This window comes from Typopeltis vanoorti, chromosome 5 (assembly GCF_054136105.1).
Source record: "Typopeltis vanoorti isolate ZY-2024b chromosome 5, IOZ_Tvanoo_1.0, whole genome shotgun sequence".
Lineage (NCBI taxonomy): Eukaryota > Metazoa > Arthropoda > Arachnida > Uropygi > Thelyphonidae > Typopeltis > Typopeltis vanoorti.
The window spans coordinates 86,068,930-86,090,384 of record NC_143553.1 but is presented as its reverse complement, the minus strand read 5'-3'; the positions used below and the strand labels follow the sequence as shown (position 1 = coordinate 86,090,384).

General features: G+C 38.1%; 1 protein-coding gene across 1 annotated transcript in view; it reads right to left on the bottom strand.

Annotated features, from left to right (window-relative positions):
* Positions 1-21,455, bottom strand: part of LOC150106613 (protein SSUH2 homolog) — a gene marked incomplete at its 5' end in the record, with an annotated part of 284,249 nt that overhangs the window by 103,086 nt on the left and 159,708 nt on the right. The window contains one exon of the mRNA XM_090393441.1: positions 18,778-18,965. Coding sequence (XP_090249567.1) covers positions 18,778-18,965 — 188 coding nt within the window. The remainder of the gene's footprint in view (positions 1-18,777; positions 18,966-21,455) is intronic.

Sequence of the window (21,455 nt, the reverse complement as noted above, 5' to 3'; positions counted from 1 at the left end):
TTTCTGAAAGTCAACAAAGCAAGTATATATGTTTTTGTTTTTTCTCCTAGCTTTCTCTGCTATTAACCTCATTGTCAAAATCTGTTGAATTGTAGTTCTATCCTTCCTAAATCCTGCTTGCTCGTCTGCAAGGTATGCTTCCAATTGTGATCTCAATCTTTTTGTTGTGGCTTGATGGATATCAATCCCATGGATTCTGATCCCTTCATCGCTATGAAATAGACTTATATTAAAGGTTAGCGAGCACCTGGCTCACCCTATTTAGGGCTATACGGAGACACCTGAACCAATAAGCAGAGCTACTTTCGGGCGCTTATGTTTCCACCTATTGTGTTCATCATAGTTAGATGACTCTTGAATGAGTTGATTGGGAAGAACAGCTGCTTTGGCAAAATAAGCAGTGGCAATATTATTATTATTATTATTATTGTTCCGGGAAACTCCAAGGAGTCGACAGACTCATCGAGGGAGGCCCTAACATCATGTCTGGAACAACTATTCAGCATTCACACAGTATCTATCATATCTTGCCTTGAACTCATTCACGGTCGTAGCACCCACAACAGACTCTGGAAGCTTATTCCACTCATTCACCACTCTCCAAGTAAAAAACCTAGCTCTAACACCCTTGTCAACCACATTCTTGCCCAGCTTCCATGCATGGCCCCTAGTCCTCCCACCACCAGTAATATTTTCAAAAATATCTTCTGGATCAATCTTATAAAAACCCTTCAGTAATTTGAATGTCTCAATCATATCACCCCTCCTTCGCCTATCGTCCAATTTCTGCAACCCACAAATCCTCAACCTATTCTCATAAGGTTCATTCCACAGACCTGCTATCATCTTGGTCACTCGTCTCTGGACCCTCTCCACTTCCTCCCCATCACGAAGAAACCCTGGTGCCCATAACTGGGCACAGAAGTCCAATGGGGTCTTATCAAGGCTCGATACAGAGGAACAACAACTTGTTTGTCTCTGCATGTTAAAGTATTTTTCATAAGCCAAGTGATTTGGTGAGCTGTTTTAGTCACTTTTGCAATGTGCCCCCTAAACTTCAACTCCCTATCCACCAGCACTACCAAATCCCTGGCCTCATCAATCTCCTGGAGTACGGTTCCACCAATGCGATATACTGCTGCTGTTCTTTTCACCCCAAAGTGCATAACCTTACACTTTGCCACATTAAACTGACATCCATTTTTCCTAGCCCAGTCCTCCAAACTATCCAAATCATCCTGTAAAATCTTGACATCCTGTGCACTCACAATTGCTCTACCCAACTTTGCATCATCAGCAAACAAGTGACCACTTCCTCTCAAATCCTTTCCAATATCATTGATGAAGAAATTGAAAAGCAGTGGTCCAAGAACAGAGCCCTGTGGCACTCCACTAATCACAAGCCGTCTTTTTGACTCCACTCCTGAATAAACCACTCTCTGGTATCTCTCCTTCAACCACCCTCCTATCCATCTTACCAACCCTATATCTATCCCCATCTGCTCCAGTTTACTGATTAGGGTTCCATGTGGTATCCTGTCAAAGGCTTTGGCAAGGTCCAGTAGTATCACTGTAAACCCATTACCCCTATCCAGTTCAGCCGTCACTGTGTTATAAAACGTGAGCAAGTTACTGAGGCATGATCTACCCTTCACAAAACCATGTTGTTCCCCCATACAATATCCCACTTTTCATCTATCCAATCCTGTATTCTTTTCTTGACTAATTTCTCTAAGACCTTGACAATGATTCCTGATATGCTAATCGGTCAGTAATTTACAACAGCAGTCTTGGAACCACCTTTATGCAGTGGAACTATTTTCCCCTCCTTCCACCCGCTCGGGACTAACCCAGACCCGAGACTCAAATTAAACAAAATGGTCAAGGGTACTGACAATTCTTTAGCTGCTTCTCGTACTACACGAGCTGGTATACCATCCACTCCCACAGATGTATTGACATTGAGGTTATGCAATAGACTACTCACCTCCACTTCATTCACCACAATTTCCGTATAATCTACTGGTTTATTCGTTTCTGCAATGTCACCACCTGGATGATATATTCTTGCAAAGTGCTCACTCAGTAACTCAGCTATCTCAACTGATTCAGTTACCTCCCTACCATCGGCATTCTTTAAAATCATTCTGCCATGTACATTTTTCCTTTTACTTGCAACATATCTAAAAAACTGTTTAGGATTCTCTTTAGCCTGCATGGCCAATGTTCTTTCGTAATCCTTTTTTGCTTTTCTTACCACACTCGTCACCCTTCTGGCCTGCGCTTTATACCATTCATGTGCCTGCCGGTCACCTTTCTCCTTAAATTCCCTCCATAGTTGTTTCTTTTTTTGCAGCTCAAGCTTAATGGTGTTATTCATCCATTTAACCCCTACTTGATTTATTATTCGGACTCTAGGTATACAGTCAGCCATTGCTTCATGCAAGTATTTCTTAACTACCTCCCATGCACTATCAACTTCTAGTCCTTGCAGGTGTACATGCCATGGCACTGAGCCAATCAGACTCCTAAGCTTGTCATACTTTCCAGCCCGATAATTCCACATGTACCCTGTCTTAATTGAAAATTCTACACCTTTAGGTACCTCCCAAGTCAAGACCCTATGATCACTCTCACCGATTGGTGGCAATGTGGTCATATTTGTTACAGCCAAATCCTCAGATGTAATTACTAGGTCAAGCACTCTCTGATCCCTAGTATTTTCCATTACATGCTGTCGCAGATAGTTATCCCTTAATAACTGCATAAAATCCAATTCCTTCCTCCCGTGTGTCCTCTCCTCACTCCAATCAATGCGACCATAGTTGAAATCTCCCATAATAATCACCCTCCTTCCACTCATTTCTTCTATTTGCTTGTGCATACTGTCACCACCATCTTTTCCACCACCCTGTCTATAGCAGCACCCAATTGTATATTTGGTTCTGCTAGCCACAATCTCACACCAAATGGCCTCAAATGTGCTCTTTTCTCTATCCTGCAATTCAACTTCTATTCTCCTTGGCTGCAGCTCATCAGCTTTCATCAACAATACTCCTCCCCCCCCATTTTATTCTCTCTGTCATTCCTGAACACACTATACCCATCACATTCAATCCCACTAGCTATATCATCTACAGTCAGCCATGTTTCACTAATACCAATAACCTGTGATCTGGAAGTGCCAACCATGGCCCAAAACTCTTCCTTCTTGTTCCTAATACTCCTAGTATTAGTGTACATGAATTTAAGACCCCCATTAGCCCCAACTCTACCTTGATGCCTTATATTAACTATCCCACTCTAGTTTGTTGTCCTTATTTGCTCTAGCATATTATATTCATTCTTACATTCAACTGCCTCCCTAAGGACTGTATATCTACTCCCCCCCCCCTTAACAAATCTAGTTTCCCTGAATTTGCACATCCACTACATTCAGCAACACTTTCTCAAGTCTTCCTACACCATAACCATTCAAATGCAAGCCATCCATCTTATATAGATCCTTTCGCCCATCAAACTCACTCCACACGTCCACAAATTCCACACCACTCGTCATACGTAACCCACGCATAAAGTCATTCGCAATTATGGCCCTCCTTTTAAACATTTCACTGTCATACTGTGGCAAAAGACTAATCATTCTAACTCTCTCACTCTTTTCTTTTGCTACCTCAAACAATTCAGTCAGGTCTTCTATCATTTCCATTTTATCTCCTTTCAAATCATTCGTACCTGCCACAACAATCATTTCTTTCACCCTTTCCTTTTGCTCTCTAATAGACTCAGTTACATCCTTTATGGTCGCACCAGGTTGGTACGATTTTTTCAAATCCTCTACTAACACACCTCGTACTAACGAGTCTCCATACAGCACTCTATCCTTCATTTTGTTCATGTTCACATTCATACGCCTATTTTTCCTGTCATACCTTTTATTATTGGTTGGTTCATTCAGTCGACTTTTGTTCATGCACTCTAGCTGCTGTTTTGCCTTTTCTATCGCACCATTCAACAATGCGATCTCACTCAATGCATCTATCTCATCTTTTTTATTCTCTGAGAAACCTGAGAAATATTATGGAGAAACGTGGGAATATCTGGAATATCAGCATCGTGATGTAAGAAAGCATTTCTGACAAACCACAGAGCATTGAAAATCATACGGAGGCACTTGTTTTGAATAACTTGTAGCTTTTTGAAGTTGGTGGGAAAGTGTGACCCCAGGCCGGCGATCCGTAAGTTAACGATGGTCTGCTAATTGTTTTGTAGATCCGTAGTTTGTTTTCAGTGCTGACTTGACTTCTTCGATTGAGGAAAGAATAGAGTTGCACAATTGCAGAGTTTGCTTTTTTGCATGCATAAGCTATGTGAGAATTAAAGTTTAAATGGTTATCAAGTTGAATGCCTAGATATTTGGTGCTAGATCTCCATGGGATGGCTGTGTTAAAAAGTTTAACTTCTCCAAAGTGAGAGGCTTGTCCTCTTGTGAAGAGAATGGCAGTGCTTTTATTGGCATTTACAGATATTCTGCATTTTTTGAACCAGTTTTCTAAATTTGTTGCTGCAGTTTGTAAGCACTGTGTAGCTATATTCAGCCCGAGAGATCTGCTAAGAATTGCCATATCATCTGCATAACTAGCTATAGTGGTTAGTGATGTGCTAGGAACATCAGAAACAAAGATGTTAAAAAGCAGCAGTGAGAGCAGCAAGCATTGAGGGACACCAGCAGTGATTTTTTTCAGTGATGATCGAATTCCGTGCAACTTGACCTGGATTTTATGGTCCTTTAGAAAGGAGTCAATTTTAGTAAGGTAAAGAAGGATGTTGGCTGAAATTAATTTATAGATGAGACCTTTGTGTCACACCTTATCGAAAGCTTTTACAACATCTAAAAAGATAGCTCCTGTGTGTTGTTTCCAGTTAAAGCCTGTAGTGATGAATTGTGTCAGTCTGTGAATTTCCTGTGTAGTGCTATGTCCGGTAAGGAAACCAAATTGTTCTTTCGGAATTATGTTGTTTTTATTCACCTCCTCATTAAGTCGGTCGAGAATGACTCTTTCTGTGATTTTTCCCAGGCATGATAAAAGACTGATAGGTCTATAGCTCTGTGGCATTTGAGGTGCCTTACCAGGCTTGAGAATAAGGAATATATCGGCTTGTTTCCATCGTGAGGGGAAATAATTTAATCTCAGCAATGCATTAATAATGGCTAAATGCATGACAGCTTTGTGTGGGAGGGCTTTAATTGTTTTGTTGGTAATTTCATCTGGACCAGGGGCTTTTTTGTTGTTAAGCTTCCTAATGATTGAATAATTCATGGCTACAGGGTTGCCGAAGCGCAGTACGTACTCGACAGTGTATTTTCTCTATGAAGACCAAATCCGCATGTGCATAATTAGGATGGCACTGAAGTTGAAGAGCGTCAGTGAGAGCTTCTGCTTTTTCATCATCTCTGTAAACAAGGCCTCTTTCTCCGTGAATGGGCTGGATGTTAGAGCGATCCGTACGGAGAGCTTTAGTCAATTTTCACAGAGAATTATCTTCAGTTTTGAGAGAACAGAATTTTCTTTCCCATTGTTGGTTCCTGTGATCTTTTAATACATAATGGACTAAGTTGGACGCTCTATTTAGTTCTCGACGGTCTTGCGGAGATAGTGTGTTATGATAGCGGCGTCTGAGTCTATTTTTATTTCTGATTAGAGCAAGGATTTCTTCAGGAAGTAAGTTTACTTGAGCTGGGGTGGAAATAGAACAAGCTGCGGATAAGGCAGAATGGATTTTACATTCAAGATTGCTGACTGCCGCGTCAATTTGTTCATGGTAGGAGATAGTAGGTACTGAGTCTATGATAGTGTTCATTTTAGCCTTGAATTTTGCAAAGTTAGTGTGGGATTGGCTGGGAATGAGCTCAGGATCCCCTCCTAAACTTAAAAGTACTGGATTGTGATCTAAGCTGAGCTCGTCAACCACTTGAAGTTGGAATTGATGAGAAATGCTGTTAAATATAGCAATATCCAAAACATCAAGTCTGCTGGTCGCTGCATAATGTGTTGGCTCGATTGGGCCTGCAATAACAATGTTTCTCTTCAAGGCAAAATTGTAGAGGATCATTCCATCGTTGTTAAAACTCTTGCTGTTCCATAAAGGATGCTTGGAATTGAGATCTCCTGCCACAATTATTGCTTCATTTGTATCTAGTAGCTGAGAGAGATCAGAGGGGAGGAGAGGTTTGCCGGGGGGGAGGTTGTATACAGAATAAATCTTTAAGCTGCCTGCATTGTTGGTATGTAATTCTATGCCTGTCTCCTCGAGGTTAGATGTATTAGTCTTCTTAATCTCATTATAGTGAATGTTTCTTCTGACAAAGATGGCAGTGCCTCCATCTCTGGCATTGAGTCTGTCATTTCTAAGTAACGAGTAGTTTCTGAGTTTGGGATTATTATTATCGCAAGGACGTAGTGAGTCTCGTTAATGAGGAGAATATCAATTTGTAAATGATCTGCAAGTTACTGTAATTCCAAAATTTTGTTGTTGAGACCATTTGCATTCCAGAATACTATCTGCATAGAATTTGATGTTGAAGCCGGATTAGTCATTAATCATGGAGAAGATGACTTGAGTATTCCTAAGGAATTTGTTGGTGTCAGCCTGGCTTGGATTTGTATTGCTGAAGGCCATTAGCATCTCCCCTAGTGAGGCAGCGAGAATTGCTGAGGAGTTTTGACTGCTAGTTGCAGGGAGTACCTCGGTGTTACGCGAGGAAACCACAGAAGCATAAGATTTATCTGGTGTGACTTTTCGCGCTTTGATTTCAGGCACAGATCTCACGATATTTTTCTGAATGGGCTGGACTAACTCCTGTCTAGGCTTTTGAAGGTTGGATGGGTGGAGAGAACAACCCTTGTAATTGGCAGGATGTGGGCCGCTGCAGTTCACACATTTAGCAAGTGTGGTCTTTGGCTTGACGCAAGTGTGCGAGGGATGGTTGCCACCACACTTTACACATTTGTAATCTGCTCTGCATAACATTTGCACATGCCCAAATTTTTGGCAGTGATGGCATTGACCAGCCGATGCCTTTCTTCTCAGTGGCTCGGTCTTGATGACCGAGTTGCAGGCTATTCTAAGATCGTAAATTTCTCTCTGATTTACTGATCTCCACTAAGACCAGAGGCATGGGGCGCTTGTCTGCTCGATACATGCGAGAAATTTTGATTGGCTCCAAGCCTTGTGACCTGAGGTCAGTAGCTATCTCTTCTGATGTTATGTTTTGTACCAAACCTCTGATGACTACCTTAAGGTTTTTTTCACTTTTCAGTTGGTATGTGTGATATGGGAATTTCTGTTCATCCATAAGTCTGGTGAGCTGGCGGTAGTCTGTTGTTTCTTCAGGCTGTATGCGGACTCCATCATCTGTGTTTTTGGCTGATGAGAACTTGATGTTATTGTTCTTCATCGTCTCTGCAAGTGACAACCATTTTTCCTTAGATCTCAAGATTACTGGTGGAATCCTCTCTTTGGGCTGTGTCAATATATCTGTCTCTGTTCTTGCACCAGATAGTGCTGATGTGTCCATTTGGTTCTGCAGCAAGAGACTCTTTCTTTCTCTTCTTTCTGCTGACCTCCTGGTAATCATTAGAATCTACGTCAGTTGTTGTAGCGGGGGAAATGACACCGTCATGTGTAAGGTTAGGAGAAAGTTCAGAGGTTTGAGGGTCTTCTGTCTCGACCTCCATAATCTGATGGACTTTAACTTTTCTTGGCCATTTCGTGTGTAAAATGTTACCGATGTGCCAAAAAATAGCTACAAGTTCCTTGAAAGGGAGATCCTCATATGGTGAATCCATAATTAAATCTAGACTTGAAGTGGGGGTAGGACCTGCCTTGTCCCTTCAACCACCAAGTGCTGCACAGGGTGGGGAACAGGAGAGGGCCTGAAAAATTTTTTGAAGATGAAAATAAAAGTCTTACCTGCTCTGCTGATCGAGCACGCTGTTGACGCTACAGGAGAAACATCAAACAATCACTATTTTAATGTAGAAAGGAACTGTGAACTAATCATCAGTACTAAATCTCAAAAACTTTTATCACTGCTGTATTAACTATGAAGAGTGCTGAGAAACACGTCTGTACTGAACGAAACCAAAACCAAAACTGTCAATCAGGTGATACTAAGGTTGAAGTAATGCAGAAGTCATATTTCCATATACGAGTAGCCAAAAGGTGTCACACCTTATTATTAAAATACTCTGGATTACAGATAGTTATTGGAAGTTTTTCCACTTGGTTATAGTATAAATTAAAGATGAATTAAATATTATGAATTAAATATAAATTAAATATGACTTCTGCATACCTTGTGAATTTCTATGCATTGTCAACATCCTTTCTGCTCAACTCATCTACCCAATGTACTAATGCTAACTGAATACACAGCTTCCTATATTCACTTGCTTTATACTTCTACATATATCTATTTTTGGCAGTAACCTTTTCTTGTTTCACCAATTTCCAAACAAGTACTTCATGATCACTCTCACCAACTGACGGCAGTGTCAACATCTCATTAATAACTACACCTTGTGAAGTTATCACCAAATCCAAAATATTAAAACCTCTAGTTGCTTCAGTTACATGCTTCTTAAATATTTATCTCTCAGAAAAACTCTGTTGTACTTAATTATTATTATTATTATTACATGACACCTCCAGGGAGTCCAAAGACTCATCGAGGGAGGGCTTACTCTACAACTCTTTGTCTCCACCATGCAATCCACCACCAAAGCCATCTACCGCCCACCACTAGTATTTTCACAGACAATCACAGACATCCATGCCCACGGCAGGATTCGAACCCATAGCCTTTTGGCTGGAGAGCAGATACACTAACCACTCGGCCAGCTAGGCCGGCAATATTTTAAAAAATCCTTGTGACGGCCAGGAATCGAAGCCAGGTCAACTGCTTGGAAACCACTATACCACTGTCGAGTGATTCAGGCTTCAAGATCTCCTATATCTAATACCTTAACTGCTGATCTCCTTGCCATTCTCAAGTGGGACAAGAATAAGCTGACAAGATTTAATGCAACCAAACTGCAATCTGAAAGAAAGAGTATGCTTCACTCTCCCTTAATTTTGATAATATTGTGTTTGCCAAGTACAATCAGTTTTCTCTTTCTTGGCTATTTTTCACATCTAGTCTATTGTGGCACAAATACATCATGTCAATAATCTCTTCATCATCCTATTAGTATTCTTTTTCATTTTAAACACTACTCTTGAAACTTTATAAATCTGTCCAACCTCAGAACATAGTTCTCACATTTGGGGTGGTGCACATAAAACCTCAGAATGGTTGAATGTATTCAGAAGAGAGCCATTTGCTTAATAGATGACTGATCTCTCAATGATTTCCTCCAGTTACTTCCCCACATATGCACTATTGCTGCACTATGTCTTTTCTATATTCATTTCAATGGATGCTGCTCCACTGAACAGGCCAGTACCATTCCTTCACATTCCCCCTAATCATGTATGAACATGAACAGCTGCTGGAAAACACCAATATAATAGATCACCCCCCCCCCCCAAAATGTTGAATGAACATCTCCTCCTTCCCTTTCATTCTGTATACCTCTCTTTTTTGAAATAATTGGATTGGAGGGTGGTTGATAGACAGATATCAAAGAGTGGTTTATGGAGGAGTTGAGTCCATGAGAAGGCAAGTGACTAGTGGTGTATCACAGAGCTCAGTACTTGGTCCTCTGTTGTTTAATTTGTATATCAATGATATTGGAAATAAATATACACTTATTTGCTTATGATGCAAAACTGGGAAGAGAGATAGTCAATAAAGGTGCTGTAGAGATCTTGCAGGATGACTTAAACATGCTGGTGGTATGAGTTAAGTTAAATGGGTACCAGTTTAATGTGGCTAAGAGTAAGGTAATGCACTTTGAGAAGAAATAAGAAGCTGTACTATATTGCTGGGGCTGAATTACAGGAAACTAATGAAGCCAGGGATGTCAATGTGATTGTGGAGAGGAAGTTGAAGTTTAGAGGGCACACTGTGAAGATAACCAAATCAGCACATCAGATTATGTAGTTGTTGAAGAATGCATTAACAAGCAGGAATAGAGAGGTTATTGTCCCCCTATATAACACTTTAATAAGGTCACACCTTGACTACTGTGCATGCAGATCTGGATTCCAGGACTCTGCAGGGATGAAGTTAGGGGAGAGAATCTAGAGGCAAGTGACAGAGATTATTATTGATACAAAATTAATAACGGAAAAAACTCATGTACAAAGATTATTTAATAGTATAATTTTCGCCTGTGTGTCACAGGCATCTTCAGTACATTAAGCTCAAATTAAACAATAACTGACAATTCCAAAAAGCGTCACCTAAGTAGCTGGCATAAGATAACTAAAAAAGGTCAATAAATTTCCTAAAAAAAAAAAAAAAATCAATACAATAAAAAGTTAGGAAAGATTAGCTGATTTGTAAAGTACTATCTCCCATAAAGGGGATAGATGTATGCCGTCGGATCTGTTTAAGTTAGGAGAATGAAGTAGAGTTTCACATGTTGCTTTATAAAGGCATTCCATGAGGACTTGACTTTTGTGAAGAACTCTTGTCTTTCTCCAATGAACTCTGTGTCTAGTGAAGATGGCATGTTCTGCAACTCCAGACTTTTCAGGTTTAAAGTATTCAATATAAGATTGGTGTTCTTCTAGCCGAATAGAGGCAGATCTTCCTGTTTGTCCGAAATAAGATAATCCACAAGAGCACGGAATCTGGTAGACACCTGGATGATTAAGATGTGTAAGCTTGCCCTTAGGAGAAGTGAGAAAGGTGGAGATTTTTCTAAACAGTTGAAAGGCAACAAAAATATTTAGTGATTTTAAAACTTTTGCTATACGTTCACTGATGCCTTGTACATAAGGGATAGGAATGTGCTTTATTTCTTCTGTGTTTGAAGAGGAAGACATATTAAAACTTCTCAAAGTTCTTTTAATGAAGCAACTCTTATAACCATTAGATAGAAAGGAAGAAGTTATATATTGTAGTTCTTTCTGTAAAAGATCGTCCGAAGAACAAAAGGAGTGGTCCCGATGAACCAGTGTTTTAATAGTTCCTGCCTTTTGACCTGGATGGTGATGAGATTCCGCATGGATATAATGGCCTGTATTTCTTTCTATAAACTGAGAAATGTAGGTTACCATCTGGTTGGCGAAGAATTAGAAGATCTAAAAAGGCTAACTGCTTATTTGATTCTACTTCTAGGGTAAACTTGATCCTAGGATGAAGTTCTTTTAACTTAGTGAGAAATTGTTGAAGTTCATCCGAAGAGCCATTCCATACAGCAAAAATGTCATCGACATATCTGAACCAATGAGTAGGTCTGGGAGAAATGTCGTCAAAGATACGTTGTTCAAAATGTTCCATAAAGAAATTAGAGATAGCAGGAGAAAGAGGATTGCCCATTGCTGTTCCTTCAATTTGTTGATACAACTTATTTTTAAAGGAAAAAATAACCAGAATGTATTACAAAATCAAATACATTTACAATGTCTGAAGGAAATTCCTGTTGTAGTAATTCAATGCTTTCAGAGAGAGGCACATTTGTAAATAAAGAAACAAAACATCTAAACTGATCATGATATCAGAAACGTCCAAATAAAGATCTAAAATTTTTTTTTAAATCCAAAGTATTTTTTATATAAGTATCAGTTCTTCTAGTTGAAGAGGAGAGTAAATTTGATAAAAATTTTGAGATTTTGTAAGTGGGGCAACCTATACAATCTATGACTAGTCTTAACGGTCTAAAATTTAATGCTGTCAAAGATACGACGTATTTTTAGATCTTCTAATTCTTCGCCAACCAGATGGTAACCTACATTTCTCAGTTTATAGAAAGAAGACTCATACAGGCCATTATATCCATGCGGAATCTCATCACCATCCCAGTCAAAAGGCAGGAACTATTAAAATACTGGTTCATCGGGCCCACTCCTTTTGTTCTTCAGACGATCTTTTACAGAAAGAACTACAATATATAACTTCTTCCTTTCTATCTAATGGTTATAAGAATTGCTTCATTAAAAGAACTTTGAGTAGATTTAATATGTCTTCCTCTTCAAACACAGAAGAAATAATGCGCATTACTATCCCTTATGTACAAGGCATCAGTGAACGTATAGTAAAAGTTTTAAAACCACTGAATATTTTTGTTGCCTTTCGACCGTTTAAAAAAATCTCCACCTTTCTCACTTCTCCTAAGGACCAGCTTCCACATCTTAATCATCCAGGTGTCTACCAGATTAAATTCAATGGATGGATCCAAAGATCACGTCATATATGAAAGCAAGGATGATGCACAACAAATTGGAGAGAATGAAGACGATGACGACAACTGCTACACCAATGACGCAATCCCTACAGCTGAATTTATAAATGAAATGTTTGACGACTCAAAAGATGAAGAAGAATTTAAAGGATTTTGACATTTTGTTTTAAAATAAATATTTCTTTCGTTAAATCATCTTGTATTTTGACATTTTGTTTTTAAATAAATATTTCTTTCGTTAATTCGTATTGTATTATTTATAATGTTATGGAACAAGATTAACAGATCGCATTATACGTGGAGATGGCATTTTAGGGCTAGTTTTCAAAGAAAATTTCTAGTTCGCATTATACATGGATCGCATTATATGCGATAATATACAGTAGATTAAAGTTCCCCTGCACAACTGAACCTTTCTTCCTTACAATTCTTTCATTCACTATATTGCTGAAAGCTGGTTTCTAAGTCTATAATAGTTGTCTTCCTCATAATTCCACATAAATTCCTTCCTCTTCTATACTTCTGCATGTCTTTCCATTCTTTAAGTCAAGACTACATGATCACTCTCAATGACTGGGAGCAGACATCACATCTCAGTCAGAATCAGATCTTCTGATGCTATGACCATGTCCAAAACTCTTGATCCTCATTTTCTCCTTTATCATCTGCTGCTTAAGACATAACTGGTAATTAATTTACGGAATTAACAACGCATATAAAGTAAATTAATTAAAGATAACTTTAATGAATCACTTCTATATTTCGACAATGTCACATTGTCATCTTCAGGAACATAAAGATATGGTATGTGCACTACAGGAACTAACAAAGCAAATGAGGCAGAAATTAAGACACTAATTTTGTTCCTAAAGTCCTAATGGTGCCCTCTTGCGGGCTAATTTGGTAGTCTTGGCCGTTGGGCTGAAGTTCTCATAATGAAAGTCTCCCAAATTTGGGGCAGTTTCATGCACCCAAATTTGTTGAGGTTAGGAACGTTTTTTAGAGCTGCTGAAGATTCTTTGAATAATCTTTCGTATTTAAACTTGCTGCGATGGATTATTTTTGTCTTCTTCCAACGAATTTTATGGTGAGTATCTAAGGCATGGTCTGCCAGCCCAGAGCGGCTGTACTGGTGAAACCGGATGTAGTCTTGGTGTTCTGAAATCCTGATATTTGTTGTTCTGCCTGTTTGGCCAAAGTAGGACAATTTGCAGCTGCAAGGGACCTGGTATACACCAGGTAGGTCTAGGGGAAGTGGTTGGTCTTTGGTAGAGCGGATAAGGGATGCCAACTTTTTATATGGTCTGTAACAGGAAGTAAGGTCATATTTCTTGAGGATATTAGTTATTTTTTCAGAGGTGCCCTGGATGTAGGGGATAGTGATAGACTTGGTGTAGTCTTTATTGTTGAGGGGGGGAGGGGGGTTGTGGTTTTCAGGTTTTAGTATTTTTTGGATTTTTTTGGGGTTATAGCCATTGGCTAAGAAAGTGTTGAGGATGTGGTTTAGTTCTATAGTCAGGGCCTTGTCATCTGAGCAGATTAATTTTGCCCTGTTATATAGTGTTTTTATCACCCCATATTGTTGTGAGGGGGGGTGGTGGGATTGCTGGTGAATGTATCTGCCAGTGTGGGTGGGTTTTCTGTAAACAGAGAAAACCAAAGATCCATCAAGCTGGCGGGTGATTAAAGTGTCTAGGAAGGGTAGGGTGTTGTTTTCCTCTTTTTCTAAGGTGAACTGGACTCTGGGATGTTGGTTGTTTAAGTGTGTTAGGAAGGAGTGGAGTGAGTCTGAGCCATGTGGCCAAATAGCAAACACATCATCCACATAACGAAGCCAAATAGTGGGTTTTTGTGGGGCGGAGTTTAAGGCTTTTTCTTCAAATGTCTCCATAAAGAAATTGGCCAAGGGTGGGGAAAGTGGTGAACCCATGGCTGTCCCCTCTATCTGTTTGTAGAACTTTCCTTGCCAAACGAAATAGCCTGAGTTCATTGTGAACTGAAATAGGGCTGAGATATCGGGAGGAAACTTGGCTTGGATGAGCTCAAGGGTTTCTTTGAGTGGGACATTAGTGAATAGGGAGGAGACGTCAAAACTGACCATTATGTCAGTGTGTTGGAGTGTGAGGTTTTCTATACTGGCTTTAAAGTGGGCCGAGTTTTTTATGTATGATGGTGTGTTGCCAGTGTAGTGTGTGAGCGTTTTGGCTAAATGTTTGGCTAATTTATATGTGGGGGAATCAATGCCATCCACTATGGGACGTAATGGCACATTTTGTTTATGTATTTTTGGGAGTCCATATAATCGGGGGGGTTATGTTATGTCTAACCAACGTATAAGTCTTACCACTAGAATCATGCTGCTTAAGACATTTGTCTCTAAGTCTAGCCTGGGCAGAGAAAGCTTTTGCTTTCTCTGCCCAGGCTCATAACCGACATAGTATTTATTCACATCAGTTACAGAAATGAACAATTTAGGATAATTTTCCAAAATGAAAACGTTAGAAATATTGAATAGTAGAAGACATCTTCTTTTCTTTTAGCTATAATTTTCTATAACAGGCACACTGGTCTAAAATATGTCCTCGTCACTAAACTGGGACTAAATTTAATGACTAATCTTAGCATCTAGTGTAATAGCTTTATGAGACTTCCTTCTTTTCACTGGAAGCAATAATACCGTTACTTTGATTTTTATATGCCATTATTAACAACAATAAAATAATAATAAATAAATAGTACGGTTTATAATTCACAGCAAAACACCAAAACACAGAGAGATGCATGTTGATTCATTTTAACGGTATAGATGAGAACACAGACTGATAAGAAAATAACTATTTATTAACTTATTGCTGATATTTTGCTGGTATTCTATCCAGCAACTTCAGAGCACAAAAACAGTTTGTCACAGTGCGAGAGACAACAATTTAATCATCTACGTTGAGGGAGATAGAGAAAAAAAAAAAACAGAGAGAGAGAAAGCAGGCATTAATTAGGTCTCAAGATGACTGTTTCCCAAATCTTTGGCAAATTTATACAGCCATACTTGTTGAGGTTTTTGGAGTGTGTTTCAAGGTTTCTGTTGATTCCAAGAACAATCTCTCTGATTTATAAAAGCTTCTGTCCAGCACTTTTGTTTTTTTTTCAATTGATCCTGTGTGAAGGAGTATCCAAGGCATGGTCTGTAGACCCCAACTTTTTGCACACATAGCTCGCTTCTATCATCAAATATGCTCCAAGAATCTACATGTTCCAGCCCTCTCTTTATACACATTCTCACTGCTATTCTTTTCTGTGCATTATCATACCTAGGCATTCCACTCACTATCCATCTTCCCTCTCATACTTCTCTACTACACAATTGCTAACATCTCTAACAAATCTCTTGGTACCCAATTCACACAGTTATTCAGGTCCTTAATATCAACCATCACTATCATCTCACTTTATTGCTACTGCCACTCTTTCTCTCTCTCTCTCTTGTTTCTGCAAGCAAGCACTATTCTAACACTGTTCTGTATACCCAGAATCATCAAATCTCCATACATCACTCCTAACAGCTCCATCCATTCTTCTCTCACTAACGTTCCAAACTCTTTCTGCATCCATTCTCTCTCTCTCTCTGTCTCTCTCTCTCCTTGCACCTACACTGTCTCAACTTTTTCTTCTTTATCCCTGTCTCTCCCTGCTCTCTCTCTCTCTCTCTCTCACTGACACAACCTTTCTCTCATACTTATCCTTGCTTGTTTTGCTATTTAACCTCTTGTGTCTTATAATCTTTTTAGACACATCCTCAATTCAGCCACCATGCCTTTCTTTCTCAAACCCCCTATTTCTTTCTTTACACATCCCTACTTTCACCAACCATTCACTCACATACAATCAGGAACATCTGTCAAAACACAGAAAGATGCTCTCTCTCTCTCTCAGACACACTATCCAAGTCAAATATATCAACATCTTTTCCTTATCATCAAAACACACTACAGTGGTACCCTGAGATACGAGTGCCCCAACATACGAGTTTTTTGAGATACGAGCTGTCACTAGGTCGATTTTTTGCCTTGAGTTATGAGCCAGAATTTGAGACACAAGCCTGCTTCGGTGACGTCACAACCACCACTGCTCAGATTCCTGAGTCTTGCACATCGTTCAGTTCACTCATTCATTCTGTCATTTGAGTTTTAATTTTGTGTTTTTTTTTTTTGTATGTACAGTTATTTAGCTAATTTTTTTCATATAACCATGAGTCCAAAGAAGGTGAGTGTAAAGAACAGTGGTGAGAAAAGGAAAAAGGTGATATCCATGGAATTAAAGCATGAGATAATAGACAAACATGAGCAAGGCGTAAGAGTAATAGACTTGGCAACGCACATTCCGAGGAACTGGCAACGGAGGAGTTGACGGAACTACACATGCAGCAACATACAGAGGTTCTGCAGGAGATTGGTACAACCGCAGAAGCAGAGGAGGTTATCTCTTCAAGTGAGATAAAGAAAGTGTTGGCAATGTGGGAAAAAGTTTCGGACTTTATTGAAAAGAAACACCCTGAAAAAGTTGCAACTGGTCGTGCAGTGGTGCTATTTAATAACACTTGCCTAACTCATTTCAGAAACATTCTAAAAGGGAGGAAGAAACAAAGCTCCTTGGATGGGTTTCTATTGAAACGCCCTACGGATGAAAGTGACGAAAGCATAGCAAAAAAGAAAAAACTAGTGAAGAAGAAAATTAAGTTATGCAAAAGTGAAGTGAAAGAAAAAATTAATACCATAGGCTAATCGGCTCTGCCAACATCTGTTTATTTCTTTAGATTCTCTTTTACATGTATGTATGTATTTAGTTTTATTTTGTTTGTATACAATATTTGTTCATTATAAATACATTATTATAAAAAAATTGGAATTGAAACACTAAATTAGCTGTATACAAGACAGTGTTCAAACCAATTTTAACTTATGGATCTGAGAGCTGGGTCAGAAGTAAAACACTTGACCAAAGACTAGAGACCGCAGATATGAGAGTCCTGAGAAAGATTAGAGGTGTGAACAGATGGCATCAATGGCAATATCATATTAAAAATGACGATATTAGGAAAGAACTTGACATTGTCAACATCCAGGAATGCATTAGCAGAGCTAATCTCAGGTGGTATGGTCACTTAAATAGAATGGGAGAGGAAAGATTAGCAAAACAAGTGTTCTCTGCCAGGTTGGCAGGAAACCGACCCAGAGGAAGACCAAGATATAGGTGGATTGATACGGTACAAAGTGCCTTAGATGATAGAAATATAAGATCTGATAATGTTGCAGTCAAGTAACAGACTGATTTGGAGGAAAATTGTAGATAGGAAGTTAGTAATTATGTAATTTTTTCATGTAGTACTGTCATATCCTGTACACCCCTTGAGGGTACATGGCAGGAATTTGATGATGATGATAAAAAAATTGGAGTGGTTTTTTGGGGGCTGGTACGAATTAATCTCATTTTAATTAATTTCAATGGGGAAAATTGATTTGAGATATGAGCAATTTGACTTACGAGCTCGGTCATGGAATGAATTAAACTCATATCTCAAGGTACCACTGTACTTGTATCTGTATGTCTGCATTCACCTATTTCCAACTCACTACTTCTGCTACCTAAAACCAGCAACAGTAACATTCAAGTCAGCCAGTGCTTTTCACTGCCTACATTTTATGTAAACACACATATTCTCTTTTCACAGTTACCACATTTTACTGGAAGAGAATGTGCCACAAGGCACAGAATGCTAGAAAATCCTCCACTAAACATATAACATAATATTTAAATGGAGATAGGCTGCTTGGCCACATGCTAGTGAATTGAGCTTACTTATATATGTTTATAAAGTTATTTTTTGTAGTTTTGTTAGATCTTTCCAATGGTTGCATTATCACTCTCAAAAGAATAGCTAAAAATTCTAACTTTTAAAAATTAATTGTTCCATGATTTATAAATGGAATAAAAGATCAAGCATGAATCCATTAAAGAGGCTCAGTAATGTGTATTTAATTAACAATTAATTTAATTTACTATAACCAGAGTGATCACGTTATATCATAGACATTGGGATCATTGCTTTATATATTTTCATCTGTAACTACTATTTCAAAGCTATTCTCTGATGCTTTGGAACAGACTCCAAATGATGTATGTGTAGCTAGCTGCTACACATACTAAGGTTGAACTATTATTAATTTTTAGGTGTTGTCTTTTTTTTTTTTTTTTTAGATGTGATTCCTCTAAACATATCTTATAAATATCTCACCTTTATAGTCTAGGATGCAAGTGAGATTAAGTATTTTATTTTTATTTTTTTAATGATTTATTTATTTCATATTATGAATGAGCCAACTGAAATAAAACTAAAATTGCATCAAATTACCATATTTAAACTCACCCATCCATTTCCAGAACAGGTAGCACACCGTTTCCTACCAACTCCCCCACAGATATGGCATGACTTTAGAGAAGACGTATGAGGAACTTCAGTTTGGATTTGATGATTCTGAAAATTTGATGGATAACTAACTGTAATCTCCCATGGTGATGGAGCAGATCCAAATGATGGGCTGTCCACAGCACCACCTGTAAAGAAAAATAAAAAAGGGGGAGAGTAAATTTTGTCACTTACCATTATCCAATGTGAAATACCATGTGAAATTTTAACAAGCACACAGAGCACATGATTTTGAAATGAGATTTGAACATTGGGGGGGGGGGGAGCAGGAAAGAAAAGAAGTATGGAAATTAACCCAGGCTATTTTGTAAGGCATGTTTTGTAAGGTTATTTCTGAATGAAATTGCAATGATATTTCTGAATAGTTTCAATTTTGTCAACAAAAATGCTCTACTTCAAATCAAAATTGATGACTACAAGATTTTTAGTAGAGATCTTAAACATCAGATTTCAATAAATTCCACCCAGGCAGAGGTTTTAGATGTGTATGTGTGGATAAACACAACAAATGAATAGCTGTTTTTGTCTTTGCAGCATACATCCTTAAAAAAAAGCTAAATAAAATAAAACAAAATAAATCTAATTTTTAAAAGTACCTGTGGCATAGCTATAAACAACAAATTACACGATAACAGTAATTAATTTGAATGAAATGAAAGTACAGATATTTCATACTGAAAATAACAGCAGAGCATCAGTGATAGAAACAAGCAAATCAAAGTTTACTGTATTTAATGTCAATAGTATTGACACTAAAACACAATATCTGGTGGGATGAAGCTTGTTGCTATAGGTCTGAGAGACCATTTTCAGAATATGCATCAACTATGAAGCACTTCCCCTAGCATCAACAAGTATGGTTCTATTCATTTAGCAAAGATCTGGAAGGCAGTCATTCTGAGACCTGATACAGCCTGACTCCTCCTAGTTTAACTTTATGGTTATCTGGTCCCTAGACAGTGTCTTGTTAGGGCATTAGTTCTTTTCAGCTACAATTTGAATTGTTTCCACAACTATCTAGTTGAAGACTGTGTGCTTGCCACAACTGTGATTGTTCAATAAATTAATTATATATTTTTATCTCTTGGTATGGTTTATGCTGTGAAGTACTATTCTGAAGATTTCCATAACTATCTGGTTGAGTTCACTGTGTACTTTGACAAGTGTTTATTGCTCTGAAGATGCTGGTTTGAATTCAGTATAATATTAGCAGCTTAATAATTGATTTTGCCAATGTTATTGCTGATGGAACAACAAAGGGTATGATGAGGCTAGTATATTATTATGTCATGTGTGTTCTCTTGCCACTTTTTTTTTTTTTTTTTTTTTTTTTGTAGAATGAAAAAACACATTCCATTTCTAGGAGATCACACTCTCCCATCTCTATAGAAGACTGACTAACTCACCCTCAGTTGAAAATCCCCCCCTCATGTCCTAGACAGGATTTGAAACCAAGTCTTTCTAGCCAAAGGGTAAACAGCAACATCCTCCCAATTATGTTACAGAGACAGACCATTTGCATAGCAGTAAAACAGATGAATTAGTCAACATTTGAATACTGGTGCCCTTCCCCATATATTATTATTAAATAATGAGCACTGAAAACAGAGTTAATTGATTTATAAGCTTTTGATTAAGCAATATGAGAGGAGCATTTTGATGGTTTCCTGGATGGCTGAGAATGCATCTGCTATTATAACATGAATCCAAGGGTAAAACTATCTGTGAGATTTAACTATATTTTCCAGTACCTGCATTAAAACTACATAATTATTAGTAAATTATATGCATTCAAGGATATACTTCTGGAACAAAGTTATACTTACTGTTCTTTCATTCACATGTTTAATTACTGGCAGGAGAATATTATCCACTTTATCTTTATGCCAACCTAATTTTTCTTCAGCAAAGTATAGCTGCATTAATTTGCCAAAAATTTGGGAGACTGTTATCTTAAGATCAACTCCTACACAGCTGTAATATTTCTTCTTTTTTTTTACAGCATTAGATGGTACCAAATTAGGACTAGATCCTTTGTCCATTACAATTTGAATTGTTTCACTCACTCACTCATTGTCACTTTTAAACCATAACATACTGCTTGTGCTCTGAATTGACTTGAAATTCAGTGAAATATAAACCAGTCAATAAACATTTTTTTTTATAAAAAAAGTTTGTTTGATGTTGTTAATACCATTAAAATAAGTTATGTATAATGTTCAACACCTAAGCTTCTCTATTAGAATGCTTAGGCACAAGTCAAGACTGCATGATTACTCTGTTGAAATGGAAGTAAAGTTGGCTACCATTATAGTAACCACATATATTTCATTTTCTTTTCCCCATTTGTTATTTCCTCCTTCTGATTTGTATACTCACCATACTTGTGTTTTGAAATCCCCAATAATAATTACCTGCATTGTGCTCACTGAGTTAATTTACAATCCATAACTAAGAAATCAGTTATGGATTGTAAAACAAAAATTCTAAGTATTTGCTTTGAATAATAAGGATGTATAATTCCAGATGCAAAAAGGTAAGGCAAAGGAACTGATTGTCTTGGTTGGCACAAATGATTTGAGAGGTGAGAAGTATTCTATGAGTGATGATGTAAAGGG